The sequence below is a fragment of the Macaca mulatta genome, chromosome 9, assembly GCF_049350105.2.
Source record: "Macaca mulatta isolate MMU2019108-1 chromosome 9, T2T-MMU8v2.0, whole genome shotgun sequence".
Classification (NCBI taxonomy): domain Eukaryota; kingdom Metazoa; phylum Chordata; class Mammalia; order Primates; family Cercopithecidae; genus Macaca; species Macaca mulatta.
Genome location: NC_133414.1, coordinates 112,340,946 through 112,358,347, shown reverse-complemented (window position 1 = coordinate 112,358,347; position 17,402 = coordinate 112,340,946). Strand labels below are relative to the sequence as shown.

At 45.8% G+C, this 17,402-nt stretch overlaps 1 protein-coding gene across 2 annotated transcripts in view; it reads left to right on the top strand.

Moving 5' to 3' along the window:
• Nucleotides 1–17,402, top strand: part of PKD2L1 (polycystin 2 like 1, transient receptor potential cation channel) — a 44,646-nt gene that overhangs the window by 24,441 nt on the left and 2,803 nt on the right. For both annotated transcript variants that reach the window (XM_015147920.3, XM_015147921.2), the window contains exons 3-12: nucleotides 8,800–8,927; nucleotides 9,674–9,927; nucleotides 10,822–11,046; nucleotides 11,217–11,445; nucleotides 12,134–12,304; nucleotides 13,295–13,476; nucleotides 13,772–13,892; nucleotides 15,055–15,153; nucleotides 15,364–15,485; nucleotides 16,934–17,060. In XM_015147920.3, coding sequence (XP_015003406.1) covers nucleotides 8,800–8,927; nucleotides 9,674–9,927; nucleotides 10,822–11,046; nucleotides 11,217–11,445; nucleotides 12,134–12,304; nucleotides 13,295–13,476; nucleotides 13,772–13,892; nucleotides 15,055–15,153; nucleotides 15,364–15,485; nucleotides 16,934–17,060 — 1,658 coding nt within the window. The remainder of the gene's footprint in view (nucleotides 1–8,799; nucleotides 8,928–9,673; nucleotides 9,928–10,821; nucleotides 11,047–11,216; nucleotides 11,446–12,133; nucleotides 12,305–13,294; nucleotides 13,477–13,771; nucleotides 13,893–15,054; nucleotides 15,154–15,363; nucleotides 15,486–16,933; nucleotides 17,061–17,402) is intronic.

Here is a 17,402-nt window from a genome sequence, read left to right as displayed (position 1 = left end):
AATGTATATAAAGCCTGGTGAATAATGTATCAATAATGGTGGTGGTTGTTATTATTGAACAATTGTGAATTTGATCTGAGGCCAAGATTAAGAAGCATGATATAGTGTGTGCAGGAGAATTTAATTTCTGTCCAAGAAAAAAAAATCGGATACTCTCTATATTTGACATGAAACCATCACCTAGTCTCTGAATCCCCTTCACACATTCTCATGTAGTTATCATCCAGTCTCCAAAGATCTCCTGGAATGAGCCCATTTCTGCCTCAAAATGGTAGTGACATATTGACATACTGGCATTTGACATACTGAGTCAAATCCTGACTCATTCCCCCCTCTGGTCTAGTGTCACCTTATGAAATACAAAGGGCAATTGCACTCTTTCACTGTATCTTACAGGAAGGAGCTGGGAAGGCCAGCCCTAGAACCCCCTCCATGTGAGCCTCAGATGATCCTCAGCTGACAATCCTTTGCTGACACTCCCAGTGGTGAAAAGGATGTTTGTGAAGTGGCCCATTTCATAATTGAAAGCACTAGTGGTGAAGAAGGACTGCCTTTTATGTAGCTTAAGTTTCTCCCCTAAAACTTATTATTTTTTTATTTTTTCAGACAGGGTCTCACTCTGTTGCCCAGGCTGGAATGCAGTGTCATGATCATTGCTTACTGCAACCTCAACCTCCAGGGCTCAAGCGATCCTCCCACCTCAGCCTCCGAAGTAGCTGGGATCACAGGTGCCCACCACCATGACTGGCTAATTTTAAAATTTTTTTGTAGAGACAAGGTCTCCCTGTTTTGCCCATGCTGCTGTATGAATTCCCGGGCTCAAGTGCTCCTCAAGTCTTGGCCTCCTAAAGTGTTAGGATTACAGAAATGAGCCACTGCACCTGGCCACCCTCTGTAACTTCTATCTCTTGGGACAATTCTGGGAGTGATACACAATCGGTCTACTATGGAGGCAGACAGATTTGCATTTTAATCCTGGCTCCATTAGTTGTTTTCCTTTGGGCAAGTTACTTAAACCCTCCAAAACTGGAAAGCATGGATAATATTGGCACCCACCACATAAGGCTATAGTAGGATTAAATGAAATAAGCATGTCAAGCACTTAACACAGGACACATAATAGGTGTTTTGAGGCAATAGGTGTCTAGTCTTGTCATTTCTTTCTCCTGATTTGGAGAAGGGTGATGATGAAATGGATACATCGAGCCTCTGTCCGATTCAGAAATCTTTGAACCAGGTGTTCCAGTTAAACAGGCTGGTTCTTGACTGTAGAGTCAAACTATGATACTTATTACCTGAAGAGAATAGAAACTAGTGGGGATGTAGGGGGAGGGAAACACCAGGAAATATCATCAAGTTATTTTCTCTTTCTTTTTCTTTCTTTCTTTCTTTCCTTCTTTCTTTCTTCCTTCCTTCCTTCCTTCCTTTCTTTCTTTCTCTTTCTTTCTTTTTCTTTCTTTCCTTCCTTCCTTCCTTCTTTCCTGCCTTTCTTTCTCTTTCTTTCTTTCTCTTTCTTTCTTTCTTTCTTTCTTTCTTTCTTTCTTTCTTTCTTTCTTTCTTTCTTTCTTTCTTTCTTTCTCTCTCTCTCTCTCTCCCTCTCTTTCTTTCTTTTCTTCTTTTTCTTCTTCTTTCTTTCTCTCTTTCTCTCTTTCTTTTTTTTTTTTGACAGGGTCTCACTCTGTCACCGATACTGGAGTGCAGTGGCACGATCATGACTCACTGCAGCCTCCATCTCCTAAGGCTCAGGTGATCTTCCTGCCTCAGTGCCCCGCGTAGCTGGGACTACAGGTGTGTGCCAACACACCTAATTTTTGTATTTTCAGTAGAGACAGAGTTGAGACATGTTGCCCGGGCTGGTGTCGAACTTCTGTCTCAAGCAATCCACTCGCCTTGGCCTCTCAAAGTGCTGGGATTACAGGTATGAGCCATCGTGCCAGACGCATCAAGTTGTTTTCAGTTTTCTTCTGCAATAATGCACCGAGGGATGTGATCCCCTTACATGACTACCAGTGGTTCGTGTGGGCAGTGAACTCAGTGATTTTCCCCTGGAGTGGGAAGGAGGTGTCCTAAGTGGTCTATGTAGTTTATAAAAGCATCTTGCAATCCCTGGGAAGTTCTGAGGTTTTTTTCTGGGAGGTTTTTTCTCTTTTCTGCTCTCTATCTTGAGAATCACCAAAACAGATACTGGGAAACCCCCTGCCTTCTTGACATCTCTATTGAAGACAAGTGGGATTGATTGCTTTTCTGATTGCAACAGGTCAAGGGAGCAGTTCTCAAAGTGTGGTCCCATGACCACGAGTATCACTTTGGAACTTATTAGAAATGCAAATTGTTGGCCGGGCGCGGTGGCTCAAGCCTGTAATCCCAGCACTTTGGGAGGCCAAGACGGGTGGATCACGAGGTCAGGAGATCGAGACCATCCTGGCTAACATGGTGAAACCCCGTCTCTACTAAAAAATAATAAAAAAAAAAACCTAGCCAGGCAGGGTGGCGGGCGCCTGTAGTCCCAGCTACTCGGGAGGCTGAGGCAGGAGAATGGCGTAAACCCGGGAGACGGAGCTTGCAGTGAGCTGAGATCCGGCCACTGCACTCCAGCCTGGGCGACAGAGCGAGACTCTGTCTCAAAAAAAAAAAAAAAGAAAAAAAAAAAAAAGAAATGCAAATTGTTGAGCCCCACCCAAACCTACAGCAATGCATGTGTTTTAGGGGTTTTTGGTTTTGGTTTTTGTTTTTTTGTGATGCTCTTGGCTAACTGCAGCCTTGACCTCTCACCTCAGCCTCCCGAGTAGCTGGGACCCCAGGTGCACACCACCATGCCCGGCTGATTTATGTATTTTTTGTAGAAACAGGATCTTGTCATGTTGCCCAGGCTGGTATTGAACTCCTGGACTCAAGTGATACACCCATGTCAGCCTCTCAGAGTGCTGGGATTACAAGAGTGAGCCCTGTACTTGGCCAGCAATATGTGTTTTAACAAGCCTTCCAGATGATTCTGATGCATGCTGAAGTTTGCTTATCATCAGTGGGTTAAGAAAAGGGGAGAAAGACACAGGAGCCAAATCATCACCCCATGAACAACCCTGGGCTTCCTCTGCCCTGCTTTTAGATTCAGATTCCTGCAGCCTCCATGCTTGATGCCCATCTGATGCTCTCAATGGATGACTTATTAGAGAGACTGAGTTCTGCCAGCACCATTTCTACCCTCACACTGTGTAGGGAGGGGTTACTGGTAAACTGTGCTTGCTTGCTAGGTCAACCAAGAACTGGCTTTATTTCTCTTACCCAAGACTTGTATGAATATATTATTCTCTTTGGACTAAAGAATGTTCCAGCCTCTTTCCAACATTTTCTAAATATAAATTGTCCTTGACTGTTTTGATGACATTGCTGTGATGGGTCAAATATGGAATAATAGTGCTTTACTCAGTTTGAAAATGATTCACTTGGCCAAGTGTGGTGGCTCACACCTGTAATCCCAGCACTTTGGAAGGCCAAGGCGGGTGGATCATTTGAGGTCAGGAGTTTGAGACCAGCCTGGCCAACATGGTGAAACCCCGTCTCTACTAAAAATACAAAAATTAACTGGGCATGGTGGTGCGTGCCTATAATCCTAGCTACTTGAGAGGCTGAGGCAGGAGAATTGCTTGAACCTGGGAGGCAGAGGTTGCAGTAAGCTGAGATCATGCCACTGCACTCCAGTCTGGGTGACAGAATGAGATTCTGTCTCAAAACAAACAAACAAACAAACAAAAACCCTGACCCAGTGGCTCACGCCTGTAATCCCAGCACTTTGGGAGGATGAGGCAGGCAGATCACGAGGTCAGGAGTTCAAGACCAGCCTGGCCAACATAGTGAAACCCCGTCTCTGCTGAAAATACAAAAAATTAGGCATGGTGCCGGGCGCCTGTAATCCCAGCTACTCGGGAGCCTGAGGCAGGAGAATCACTTGAACCCGGGAGGCAGAGGTTGCAGTGAGCTGAGATCACGTCACTGCACTCCAGCCTGGGTGACAGTGTGAGACTCCATCTCAAAAAAAAAAAAAAAAAAGAAAAAAGAATGATTCACTTATTTCATTTCTACCCTTTATTATAGTATTATAGTTATTTTTAATTTTTTCACTGTTGGTTCAGCCAACAAACACTTATTGGGAACCCACTCAACTACTTGTTGAGTTGCCTAAGTGGTATTATACTCCCAGTTTTACAGATGAGCAAGCTGAGACTCAGAGCCCAAGTCTATATTGTAAGTGGCAGAGCTGGGATTTGAACCTAGATCTGTCTGACTCCAGTGCTCATGCTCATTCTGCTACATCAAGTTCATTCTGGGACATGTCTTCCTCAATAGAACTTTTTAAGGATAGAAACCATGACACTGCTGGTCATGCTGGCTCACGCCTCTGTTTCCAACACTTTGGGAGGCTAAAGGATGAGGACAGCTTGAGCCCAGGAATTCAAGACCAGCCTGGGCAACATAGTGAGAACTTGTCTCTACAAAAAATAAAAGAATTAGTCAGAAGTGGTGGCACACACTTGTGGTCCCAGCTACTCAGGAGGCTGAGATGGGAGGATCACTTGACCCCAGAAGGTTGAGGCTGCAGTGAGCCATGATAGTGCTACCCCACTCCAGCCTGGGCAACACAGCAAGACCCTGTCTCAAAAAAATAAGAGGAAAAGAAAAGATAAAGATAAAAGAAACCATGACACCTAGCAAGGTATTTTACACATTGTAGAATTTGAATAATGTTTGTTTAATGAATATAAAATGTGTTTGTAGAATAATTCAGGTCGATAGGCTGATAATATGGGTTACTAACTATGAACATCGAGGATATTAGAAATACTCAGTTTGGGTTTCATAAGATGGTGGGAAAGTACCCCTCATCTCATGGGATGAAGTACAAAATTAACAGATATAAGAATGAATGAGGGAGAAAGAGTGTTTGTATGGGGAGAGAGTGTTGAACAGGTACTAAACGCAATTTAGATTCTAATTTAGAAAATTTTTAAGGTTGCTTCTTGGTCTTTTCTGTACCTATGCACTTCAATTTAAAAAGTTACAAATAACGAATACTCAATTTCTGCCTGTCAATAGGCATTTTACCAGGTGAAGCCATTTTTCTCAGAAGACATAATATTTACTGCCTTGTATAATAATCAAAGATATTAGGCATCCATAGATAGTTGACAGGCCATTCAGAGCAAGGTTAATTCTCTGAGCTGGAAAAGAGTAAAAGCTTTAGCAATGAGTACCACCTAGTGGCTACTCAGAAGATGTGACAATTTAGCCAACCTACTTCATTAGGAAAGGTTCAGCTTGCTATCAGTTGTAACTGTGATGGGCTCTCCGCACACAGAAGTTTGATTTCCAGCAGGAACCCATTTTCCAGATCCAGAAAAACTGAGTCCAGATAACTAACGACAAGTAATCACAGATTCGAGTTAAAAATAAAGCCATGTCTTGGACTTAACAGTGTGGAATGGGGAAATGTGAATAATAATGTTTCCTTCTTTGCTGTTTCTCCCCCCTGAAAAAGTATGTTAGTGACCAATCCGTGATCATTCTCCTTCCAGATGAGGAAATGGGAGAAAATATGGCCCAAGATCTGAAAAGGAAAATTCTTAAAGGGAATTGCTCACAAGAGGCTGACAAATTCTACTTTTAAAATGTTTGATGTAGCCGGGCGCGGTGGCTCAGCACTTTGGGAGGCCGAGGCGGGCAGATCACCTGAGGTCGGGAGTTCGAGACCAACATGGAGAAACGCCGTCTCTACTAAAAATATAAAATTAGCTGGGTGTGGGTGTGGTGGTGCATGCCTGTAATCCCAGCTACTCAGGAGGCTGAGGCAGGAGAATCGTTTGAACCTGGGAGGCAGAGGTTGTGGTGAGCCGAGATCATGCCATTGTATTCCAGCCTGGGCAACAAGAGTGAAACTGTGTATAAAAAAAAAAAACAAAAAAAGAGTTTGATGTAATTATAGACTTACAGAAAATTTGCAAGAAAAATACAAAGAATTATTGCTACACTGCACACATTTCACTCAGATTTCTCATATATGAACATATTACCATGCTTCTCCTTTCTCATTCTCTTTCCCCCATCCTCCACATATGAGCGTGCATACGTGTACACACACACACACACACGTTTGAGAGTAAATTATAGACATAATGCCCTTTTGTTCCTAAATACTTCAATACATATTTTCTAAAAACAAGGATATTCTCTTATCAAAGTCAGAAATTTATCAGCAGTCCAGTACTACCATTTAACGAACAGACCTTATTATAATTTCATCAATTATTCCACTAACAGCCTTTATAGCAAATGGAAAAAAATTATGGTCCAGGATTAGCTTTCAATTTATTATTATTATTATTTACTTTAGAACATTTACATCAAGTCAAATTTCTTTAGTATCATTTAACCTGGAATAAGTCTTTTTTTTTTTTTTTTTTTTTTGAGACGGAGTCTCGCTCTGTCACCCAGGCTGGAGTGCAGTGGCCGGATCTCAGCTCACTGCAAGCTCCGCCCCCCGGGTTCATGCCATTCTCCTGCCTCAGCCTCCCGAGTAGCTGGGACTATAGGCGCCACCTCGCCCGGCTAGTTTTTTGTATTTTTTAGTAGAGACGGGGTTTCACCGTGTTAGCCAGGATGGTCTCGATCTCCTGACCTCGTGATCCGCCCGTCTCGGCCTCCCAAAGTGCTGGGATTACAGGCGTGAGCCACCGCGCCCGGCTTTTTTTTTTTTTTTTTTGAGACAGAGTCTAACTTTGTCACCCAGTGGTGCGATCTTGGCTCATTGCAACCTCTGCCTCCTGGGCTTAAGTGATCCTCCTGCCTCAGTCTCCCATGTAGCTGGCACTACAGGCATGCAACACCATGCCCGTCTACCTTTTTTTTTTTTTTTTGTAGAGATGGGGTTTGGCTATATTGCCCAGGCTAGTCTTGAACTGCTGAGCTCAAGTGATCTGCCCACCTCCACCACCCATAGTGCTAGGATTAGAAGTGTGAGCTACCACACCCGGCCAAACCTGGAACAATTATTTAGTTTTTCTTTGCCTTTTATTACCTGGCCAAAAAACTTGAGTAACAAAATAAATAATAAATTATAACCCATAGGAAAAAAGGCCTCCAAGAATCCATAGGTTCAAATTGATATGTGTGTGTGTGTGTGTATATACACACACACACATATATATATACACACACATACATGAATACATGAATTAGGAATAAGGGAAAGCTCTTCTGAAGAAAATGTCAACTAATAAATGGAGAAGGAATTGTGGAATTTTTAAAAAATCACCATTTGAGGCTGGCGCAATGGCTCGCACCTGTAATCCCAGCACTTTGGGAGGCCAAGGTGGGCGGATCACCTGAGATCAGGAGTTGAAGACCAGCCTGACCAACATGGAGAAACCCCATCTCTACTAAAAATACAAAATTAGCCGAGTATGGTGACACATGCCTGAATCCCAGCTACTTTGGAGGCAGAGGCAGGAAAATTGCTTGAACCCAGGAGGTGGAGGTTGCGGTGAGCCGAGATCGCGCCATTGCACTCCAGCCTGGGCAACAAGAGTGAAAAAAAAAAAATCACCATTTGACAATATTAGTAATAATCAGGCAAAAATCATCAAGGGATGCTAAAGCTAGCATTCATTGATGCTCAGTGAAAGTGAATGATGGATGAGTAACAGAATATTTACACAGTTTGAAAGGGTCTCCCCACAAAAATACATACAATTACAGAAAGAAAAACAGTAATTTTATGTTGAAGAAACTGGCAGACACCACCTTAACAAAAGATCAAAGTTAACCTCACTAGTAATGAGATGAACAGGCAATATGTAGTTCTTGATATCATTCCCTGAGAAAGACACAGTATCACTTCTATGGTATTCCTCCCCAAATGCATAGCCTGAATTACAAAATGAGAAAACATTAAACTATCTTAAACTAAGGGACAATCTATTAAATAAATGGCTTATACTTTTAGAATCCTGCTTTGTAAACAAAACTTAGAACTCCCTACAGCCCCACCAGCACATGGGACTGGATGGATGTGTTAGTGTGCATGAGGGAGATCAAGTTCTTCAGGGTAAAGGCCAGTTTTCTTTTTTTAATTTAACTTGCACACAATGTATGCACAGGGAGAATCACAGGGCGATTGTTCCTAGGTCTTTTTTGATCTGGGAACACTGAGTCGCTCTCTCAGGAGATGACTGTGCCCATCCAATTGTACTAGTCATGCCAGGGCCAGAGGTGCTGTGCCTACCTGCCACTCCCATGGCTACAGTCACTGACACCAGGGGCCATGAGACCACATCTCTATTGTAAGGTGTTTGGCCAAGGCCTTGAACTCTAGAGGGAGTGCTCTAGAATTTGGGGGCATTTTCCAAAAGGCATCACTACCTTTTGGAAGAGGACAAAAGGAATCACTACCCAGTGCAGAAGGCAGAAATATCTTGGCTCTGGGGAGTAAGAGCTGGGAAGCTAAGCTGATTCAGAAAAAGAAAAGTGTACTTTCATAATGACAATGTAAGAGACAACTACTGAGCAGAGTTCAGTCTTTCTGAGGTGAGTTGGAAGAAGAGGAGGAGACACTGTAGCTACAACCCTTCCCTAATGCATTTCCTGGCTTCCTTATGCCACCCTTAGGCTCCTAACCAAGTCTAGGGGATGGGTCCAGATGGGGGACGGCTTCCGTCTTGGAAGCATCTCTGGCTCCAGGGCAATGGGTTTTCCTGTCTCCTCTGGGGGAACAGTGAGAAGGACATAGCCTCTTGGGTTGTTTTCCAGTGACCTATGGAATGACAAGCTCCAGTGCTTATTACTACACCAAAGTGATGTCTGAGCTCTTCTTACATACTGCATCAGACACTGGAGTCTCCTTTCAGGCCATCAGCAGCATGGCAGACTTCTGGGATGTAAGTATAAGATCTTTTCTACCCCTCCCCTCTCTTTCTCAATGGCCTGAGGCCACAGGTTAGACAATGGATCAGACCTTATGCTGGGAAATCAGGTCAGTCAGGGATCAGACTGAGTCAAAGGGCCAGGTTGAATTAATGGGTTAGGCTAGAGTTCAGGTGGAGGTGGGTAAGGGATTAATACAGCGATCAGGGAATTAAACCAGGAGTTAGACTAGTATCGGGAGTCAGAGGTAAGGCTGAACTTCAAAACGAATTTTAAATAAAGAGCAGGGCCACTTCAGATCAGACTCTGGTTTATTGGTCAATGGAAGAGTTTTAAAAAGCAGGCCAGGCACGATGGCTCACACCTGTAATCCCAGCACTTTGGGAGGCTGAAGCAGGCAAATCACCTGAGGTCAGTTGTTCAAGATCAGCTAGACAACATGGTGAAACCCTGTCTCTACTAAAAATACAAAAATTAGCCGGGTGTAGTGATGCATGCCTGAAATCCCAGCTACTCGGGAGGCTGAGGCACGAGAATCGCTTGAACCCGGGAGGCAGAGGTTGTAGTGAGCCGAGATTGTGCCACTGCACTCCAGCCTGGGTGACAGAGTGAGACTCCATCCCTTAAAATAATAATAATAATAATTTTTTTAAAGCAGACTGGAGACAAGCTGGGGAGTCAGAAGATGAGTGCAAAGGTCATCCTAAGGGTAGGGGGTCAGGAGGAGGCTGGGTAAGGTTCAAGCCAGCTTGTGGTTCAGTTTGCCCAGGGCCCACTACTGGACAGTTTATATTGGACCAAATGGTACAACAACCAGAGCTTGGGCCATGGTTCCCACTCCTTCATCTACTATGAGAACCTGCTGCTGGGGGTTCCGAGGCTGCGGCAGCTAAAGGTCCGCAATGACTCCTGCGTGGTGCATGAAGACTTCCGGGAGGACATTCTGAGCTGCTATGATGTCTACTCTCCAGACAAAGAAGAACAACTCCCCTTTGGGCCGCTCAATGGCACAGCGTGAGTGAGCCTGTCCTACCAATGTCACAGGGCTTGCCCCTCCAAACCTGACACCATCCCAAGGTATGGAAACCACTTCCATTGAGGCTTAAAGAGCCTCAAGAGCACTTCAGGGGACTTCAGGGGGCATCTCCCTGAATCCCAGCTGTGGCTGTTTGGGGACCTTGGTCTGTGTCACTCAGGAACAGAGGAGGTAGGTTAGCAAACACAGCCATAGCCTCCAGACTTGTTCCCACACACAGGTCGCAATCACACTTGTCCTACCTTGCATGCAGTTCTTCCACGGAAAGCTTCCTTTCTTGCCTAGAAGTTGGGGATAGAGAATGGGTGAAATTGAAAAGCCCAACGCTTGAGATTGATACGTGGAGCAGCAAGGGGTCAAGGATGGATGATGAATTAGGGAAGAAGGAAATAAGCACTCAGGATAGAAAGTTTAGTGGATAGAATGGAGAAACATGGGGTGAAGGAGCCTGATGTACAGTCACAGAGCTGGAAGGAGCTTTTCCTTCTGGTCCAGGTGCTTCCCTTAGGGGGACTATTCAAGGTGGGCCAAAAGTGGGGCTTGGCTTTGTCATCCAAATCTTTGAGTGACATAGTGAAAAATCAGATTTGCATTTGAGTTTCAGTTCTGTCATTCATAGCTGCATTATTTCGGTAACCTCTTTCATAGTTTTCTCTTCTGCAAAATGTGGATAATATTCACGCTCCCTTCTCAAATGGTTGTTAGTATCAAACAGAATAATAAATGATACACTATATATGTATATATCACATATCATATATATACACATACCCACAATATGTAAACCTGTAAAGCCCAGACAATGATAAAGCATTGTCATTGCCTTGGGAGATGAACTTTTGGGCTGGCTCAGCCGGCATTTTCTGTGGCAGGTGGACATACCACTCGCAGGATGAGTTAGGGGGCTCCTCCCACTGGGGCAGGCTCACAAGCTACAGTGGAGGTGGCTACTACCTGGACCTTCCAGGATCCCGACAGGGTAGTGCAGAGGCTCTCCGGGACCTTCAGGAGGGGCTGTGGCTGGACAGAGGCACTCGGGTGGTGTTCATCGACTTCTCAGTCTACAATGCCAACATCAATCTTTTCTGTGTCCTGAGGTGAGCCCCCTTTCCCTACTTCATTCCCCTGTCCCTGGCTCCTGGTTCCCGTCTCTTGTGCATGAGACCCTTCTCTAAACTCGTACCCTGTGGTGGGGGTGGAGAGGACAGGAAGTGGGAGGAGCTGTCCCAGCCCAGGCTCTACTAGATGTCTCCCCCTCCCCCCACAGGCTGGTGGTGGAGTTTCCAGCTACAGGAGGTGCCATCCCATCCTGGCAAATCCGCACGGTCAAGCTGATCCGCTATGTCAGCAACTGGGACTTCTTTATTGTTGGCTGTGAGGTCGTCTTCTGCGTCTTCATCTTCTACTATGTGGTGGAAGAAATCCTGGAGCTCCACATTCACCGACTTCGCTACCTCAGCAGCATCTGGAACATACTGGACTTGGTGGTCATCTTGGTGAGGGACAGATATCTAGGACTTGGGACATTCTGGGGGGAGGAGGGGGTTCCACCCTGATAGGGGCTCCAAGTTCTTCCTTTTGGAGCCCTAAGCCCTCCTTCTGACTTTTGGTTAAATCATCATTTAACAGCTCCCTAAGTGAGATGGAGATGTTACCCTCTCTCAGCCCTTAGGAAACCCTGTCTCTCACATCTCCTCTCCTCCTCACTTGTTATCTGAGCCCTGCTCTTTTTTTTTTTTTTTTTTAATGTACTATACGCTGTTCCTTCCTTGTCTTTTATGACCTGTTGTGTGGAAACCCATGCCTTTTGTCTTCTATTCAAATATTCTGCTCCTTCATCTTCATCTCCCTCCTATTAACAGGACACATTCATTTCCTGACCAAAGCTTGGAAGTGGTGGGACCGGAAGGAAATGACTGGTTCCAGTTCCCTACAGCCCTTTACAATCTATATATTAATATTTACCACTGGCCCCAAACCCTTCTCTTGGGCTTTAGAACACTTAAGATGCTCCCCAGTCATCCTACCCAGTTCTATTTGAACCTGAGATAGTGAACAAGTCAGCAAGGAAGGCTTTTTTCTCACCTGTCTTACCTACCCTGGCTGTTCCTTGGGGCCTCATCTTGGAACTTCCCTTGAGATCCCCTTGCCTTCTCTGACACCCCCATGACCCCTGTGTGACAGCTCTCCATTGTGGCTGTGGGCTTCCACATATTCCGAACCCTCGAGGTGAATCGGCTCATGGGGAAGCTCCTGCAGCAGCCAAACACATATGCAGACTTTGAGTTCCTCGCCTTCTGGCAGACGCAGTACAACAACATGAATGCTGTCAACCTCTTCTTCGCCTGGATCAAGGTACCTGACACTCCCACACCCAGCTTTGCTTCAAGGAGTGCTCATTCTCCCTTCTTTTTCCCTTCTTCTTCTTCTTCTTTTTTTCTTTTTGAGATGGAGTCTCGCTCTGTTGCCCAGGCTGGAGTGAAGTGGCACAATCTCGGCTCACTGCAACCTCTGCCTCCTGAGTTCAAGTGATTCTCCTGCCTCAGCCTTCTGAGTATCTGGGACTACAGGCGCCTACCACCACGCCTGGCTAATTTGTGTATTTTTTGTAGAGACGAGGTTTCACCTCATTGGCCAGGCTGGTCTCGAACTCCTGACCTCAGGTGATCTGCCAACCTCAGCCTCCCAAAGTTCTGGGATTACATGCATGAGCCACAGCTCCCGATTTTTTTTTTTTTTTTTTTTTTTGAGACGAAGTCTCACTCTGCTGTCTGGCTGGAGTACAATGGCAGGATCTCAGCTCACCACAACCTCTGCCTCCCAGGTTCAAGCAATTCTCCTGCTTCAGCTTCCTGAGAAGCTGGGATTACAGGCATGCGCCACCATACCTGGCTAACTTTTTGTATTTTTAGTAGAGACGAGGTTTCACCACGTTGGCCAGGCTGATCTTGAACTCCTGACCTTGAGCGATCCACCTGCCTCAGCCTCCCAAAGTGCTGGGATTGCAGGAGTGAGCCACCATACCGGGCTTTTTTTTTTTTTTTTTTTTTTTTTTTTTTTTTAAGACAGAGTCTCTCTGGAGTGCAGTGGTGCAATCTCAGCTCACTGCAACTTCCACTTCTCAGGTTCAAGTGATTCTCTGCCTTAGCCTCCCAAGTAGCTGGAATTACAGGTGTGTGCCACCACGTCTGGCTAATTTTTGTGTCATTCTCCCTTCTTCAATATGTGTCTCATTTTCTTTGTCTGGCTTGGCAACTCCTGTGGCCTCCATAGGCCCTTGGCGTGGTCTTTTCAACACTTTTCCTTTTTCCTTCTTCATGCCTTGGTTCAACATGGTCCTTCCAGATATTCAAGTACATCAGCTTCAACAAAACCATGACCCAGCTCTCCTCCACGCTGGCCCGCTGTGCCAAGGACATCCTGGGCTTCGCCGTCATGTTCTTCATTGTTTTCTTCGCCTATGCCCAACTCGGCTACCTGCTTTTCGGGACCCAAGTGGAAAACTTTAGCACTTTCATCAAGTGCATGTGTGTGTCCTACCCCCTTCACTCCTTCACTCCTCCCTGGCCCCTCACCCTCCAGCTCCATGGGTGTATGTATCCTTGGGGAAGATGGGTATGTGCGTGTGGGCATGTCTGCGTTTAAAGCATCTCTGCGAGCGTCTCCGGAAGCCCTGGTGTGTGTGTGCTCAAATAATCTAAGCACCCTGCACTGTGTCTATCAGATTGGGGTGGACGTGTGGTGAGGGGTCTGTCTGTGGCTAGGAAAGTGGGATGGGGGTATTTATTAGGCTCTGGGTAAAGCCCAGACCTGGTCTCTCAGTTTCACTCAGTTCCGGATAATCCTCGGGGACTTTGACTACAATGCTATCGACAATGCCAACCGCATCCTGGGCCCTGCCTACTTTGTCACCTATGTCTTCTTCGTCTTCTTCGTGCTCCTGGTGAGGGTCTCTCTGAGGGGTGGGGACATAGAGAGCCTGCAGGGTGGAGTTTTTCTCCCAGTATGTCCCTCACTCAAGATTGATAAGTTTCTTAAATCAAGGATGGAGAGTGAGTGGGGGCGGGGGGGCAGATGTCTGGATCTTCTGAGAGATGGTTAATGTAGTATAGCCAGCATGGTCAGTTTGCAGGTTTGCAGAGTATAAGGGAACCTGCAGACTCCCTCAGTAAAATCAAAACCTCATTCTCCAAGGATGAAAAGGGGAGAAAAGTACCTCATGAAGAGTAGTAGCTGCACGTGGAAGCTTCTATGACTGTCCTCCAAGACCCCCCTTCCTCTGGGGACCTCATGCTGATTTCTACTGCCACTGCTTGGTAGTTCTCTCTCCCTGCCAACCAGGAACAATCTGGATTTTAATTTACTTATTTATTTTAGACAGGGTCTCACGCTGTCACCCAGGCTGGAGTGCAGTAGTGCAATCTTAGCTCACTGCAACCTCCACCTCCCGAGCTCAAACTATCCTCCCACCTTAGCTTCCTGAGTAGATAGGACCACTGGCATGGTCGGGAGCCACCACACCCAGCTAATTTTTGTATTTTTTGTAGAGACAGGGTTTTGCTATGTTGCCCAGGCTGGTCTCTAACTCCTGGACTCAAGCAATCTGCCTGCCTTAGCCTCCCAAAGTGCTGGATTACAGGTGAAGGCCACTGTGCCCAGCTTTTGGATTTTATTCTTACTAACAAGGCTGGTATTTTTCTTTATTTGATCAATGGATGGGGATACAGATATGGATTGGGGGGTAGATGGTAAAGAGATCATAATTGTACTCTCACCCTGAAAAGCTTCTAGTTCCAATGATTGATGGGCCCTTATACGAAGGAGGTCTGTGGCATATGTTAGGGTATCTCTGTGGTCAGAAAGGCTACTGCAGCAACTGAGAGTGAGGACACCAGGTTGGTCAAGAAGCATGATCCATCTCTAACAGAACTGTGCTGAAAGGCTGGGCTCTGGGGACCCTGAGAGGCAGGGATTGGTGGGCTGCCGAGCTGGGATTGAGAGCGCTGACCCCTTTGGAACACGAGTCTTGGATTAATGGGATCAGTGGGCTCAATCCTTCCAGTGGGTCTGGAGGTGAGGACCCAGGTCCCCACTTTATTTTCCAGAACATGTTCCTGGCCATCATCAATGACACATATTCAGAGGTCAAGGAGGAGCTGGCTGGACAGAAGGATGAGCTGCAACTTTCTGACCTCCTGAAACAGGTGACTGCTCAGTCTCCTTGAGCTACACATTTCCATCAGTGCCGCAGTCTAAGGCTCTGTGTCCTGGTCTGTTCCTGACTGACTGAGGCGCCTGTGCCCTTGTGTGCATTTAATTTATCCTTGGAAGCCTGGCATACTATGAGTGGGGCTGGGGGCCAGGGATGAGTGAGCAGCCTGTGAGAACATGTGCCTACTTCCTTTCCCTTTCAGGGCTACAACAAGACCCTGCTAAGACTGCGTCTGAGGAAGGAGAGGGTATCGGATGTGCAGAAGGTCCTGCAGGGTGGGGAGCAGGAGATCCAGTTTGAGGATTTCACCAACACCTTAAGGGAGTGAGCAACCAGAGACCCAGCCTTCTCTAATACCAATCTCTTGAGTCCTCAACCCTCAACCATACTTCATTTGCCTATAAGCCTTTGGTTTTGGTTTAGGGGCCTCTGATCTTGACTTGCAGGCTTCAGATATTTGCCCGTAGGTCTCTGCTCCTGACCTTCAGAACTGTGCCCTTGGTTTAAAGATCTCTGACCATGTTCTATAACATCCTGGATCTTGTTGAACAACTCTTAGGAACCCATGTAATAATTCCCTAATCATTGAATACACACCCCACTCCCACAAAACTCTGATTTTTGTTCTATGCTTCCCCACGAACACTCATCTATTCCTTTAGCCATTCACTCCCTGATTCCCAGTCAAACATATTAATACACATTGAACAAATACATTGTGAGCACCAGCTGCAGATCAGGCACTAATAGACAACCTAATTTTTTTGTTTTTTTGGAGACAGAGTCTTGCTCTGTTGCCCAGGCTGGAGTGCAGTTGCACAATCTTGGCTCACTGCAACCTCAGCTTCCCTGGGGTTAAGCGATTCTCATGCCTCAGCCTCCTGAGTAGCTGGGACTACAATCATGTGCCAGGACGCCCGGCTAATTTTTGTATTTTTAGTAGAGATGGGATTTTGCCATGTTGGCCAGGCTGGTCTCAAACTTCTGGCCTCAAGTGATCCACCCACCTCAGCCTCCCAAAGTGCTGGGATTAGGAGACAACATAATTAAATAGGACAAAGTCTTTGTTCAACAGAAGTGACTAGGAGTAGAGGGTGATCAATTCTATCTCTGAGCTTAAGGGAAGGCTTCCTGGAAGAGGTAATGTCTAAATAGGGTATTGGAGGATGGACAAGCAGAGGAAGGCTGTTCCAAGAAGAGATGAAAACACATACGAAAGCATAGAGGTCTGAAACCAAGCAATATACACAGGAGGAATAAGTAGTTGAGCATTGCTAAGGTATTAAATCAAGGGGCGGGGACAGGGGGTGGTCATAGCAGGAGATGAGACGAGAGAAACAGGCAAGGGCCACACTGAGAAAGGCCACACTACTACTCTGCCAAAAGAATAGGGTAGCAGAAGGGATTTCAAAAAGGGACATTTTTAGACCTGCATATTAGAAAGGTTAATTATTTTAGTTGTATTATGGACGATGGATTTCACAGGTAGGGAGTAAAGGGGAAGCTGGGGGATAGCAGGCTATTTAGAGACAAACAGATTTTGCAATAATCCCTGTAGAAGCTCATGAGGCCCTGAATCTAGTGAGCAGGAGTCAGGAGAGGAAGAAGAAATAGAACCAAGTGTTTTCTTGGGGGTAAGATTGCTAGACTTTGGAGAACCTTCTTTTCCAGAAAGCAAAACTCTTGCCAGAGTCAAGCAAAAGAGTGGAATTCCATAACTGAGAGGTCACAGCCACAGCTGGGCAGAAATCATTTCATCATCCTTTTCTCAGAATGGGACACGCAGAGCATGAAATCACTGAGCTCACAGCCACCTTCACCAAGTTTGACAGAGATGGGAATCGTATTCTGGATGAGAAGGAACAGGAACAAATGCGACAGGACCTGGAGGGAGAGAGGGTGAGCTGGGTTGATGGGTGGAGAGACAGTGTAAGGAAATAGCTCAACCTCCCCTTCCCCCAACACACCTAGAACACAAACCCAACCTGAAAACTCTCCCATAGACAGTAAAGATCTCTCTAGAATAGTAGTTCCCAAACTGCTGCACATAAGAATACCCTGGGGGGCCTTTAAAAATCTTCATACTCAGGACACACACTCTAGACCAATTAAACCAGAATCTCTGGGTGTGGGGCCCAGACATCAGTACTTTTAAAAACTCTCTAGGTGATTACAGTACATAGCCAAGGTTGAGAACCATGCTCTAAAATACAGGCTCAGAGAAAAATGACCAATTGCCCA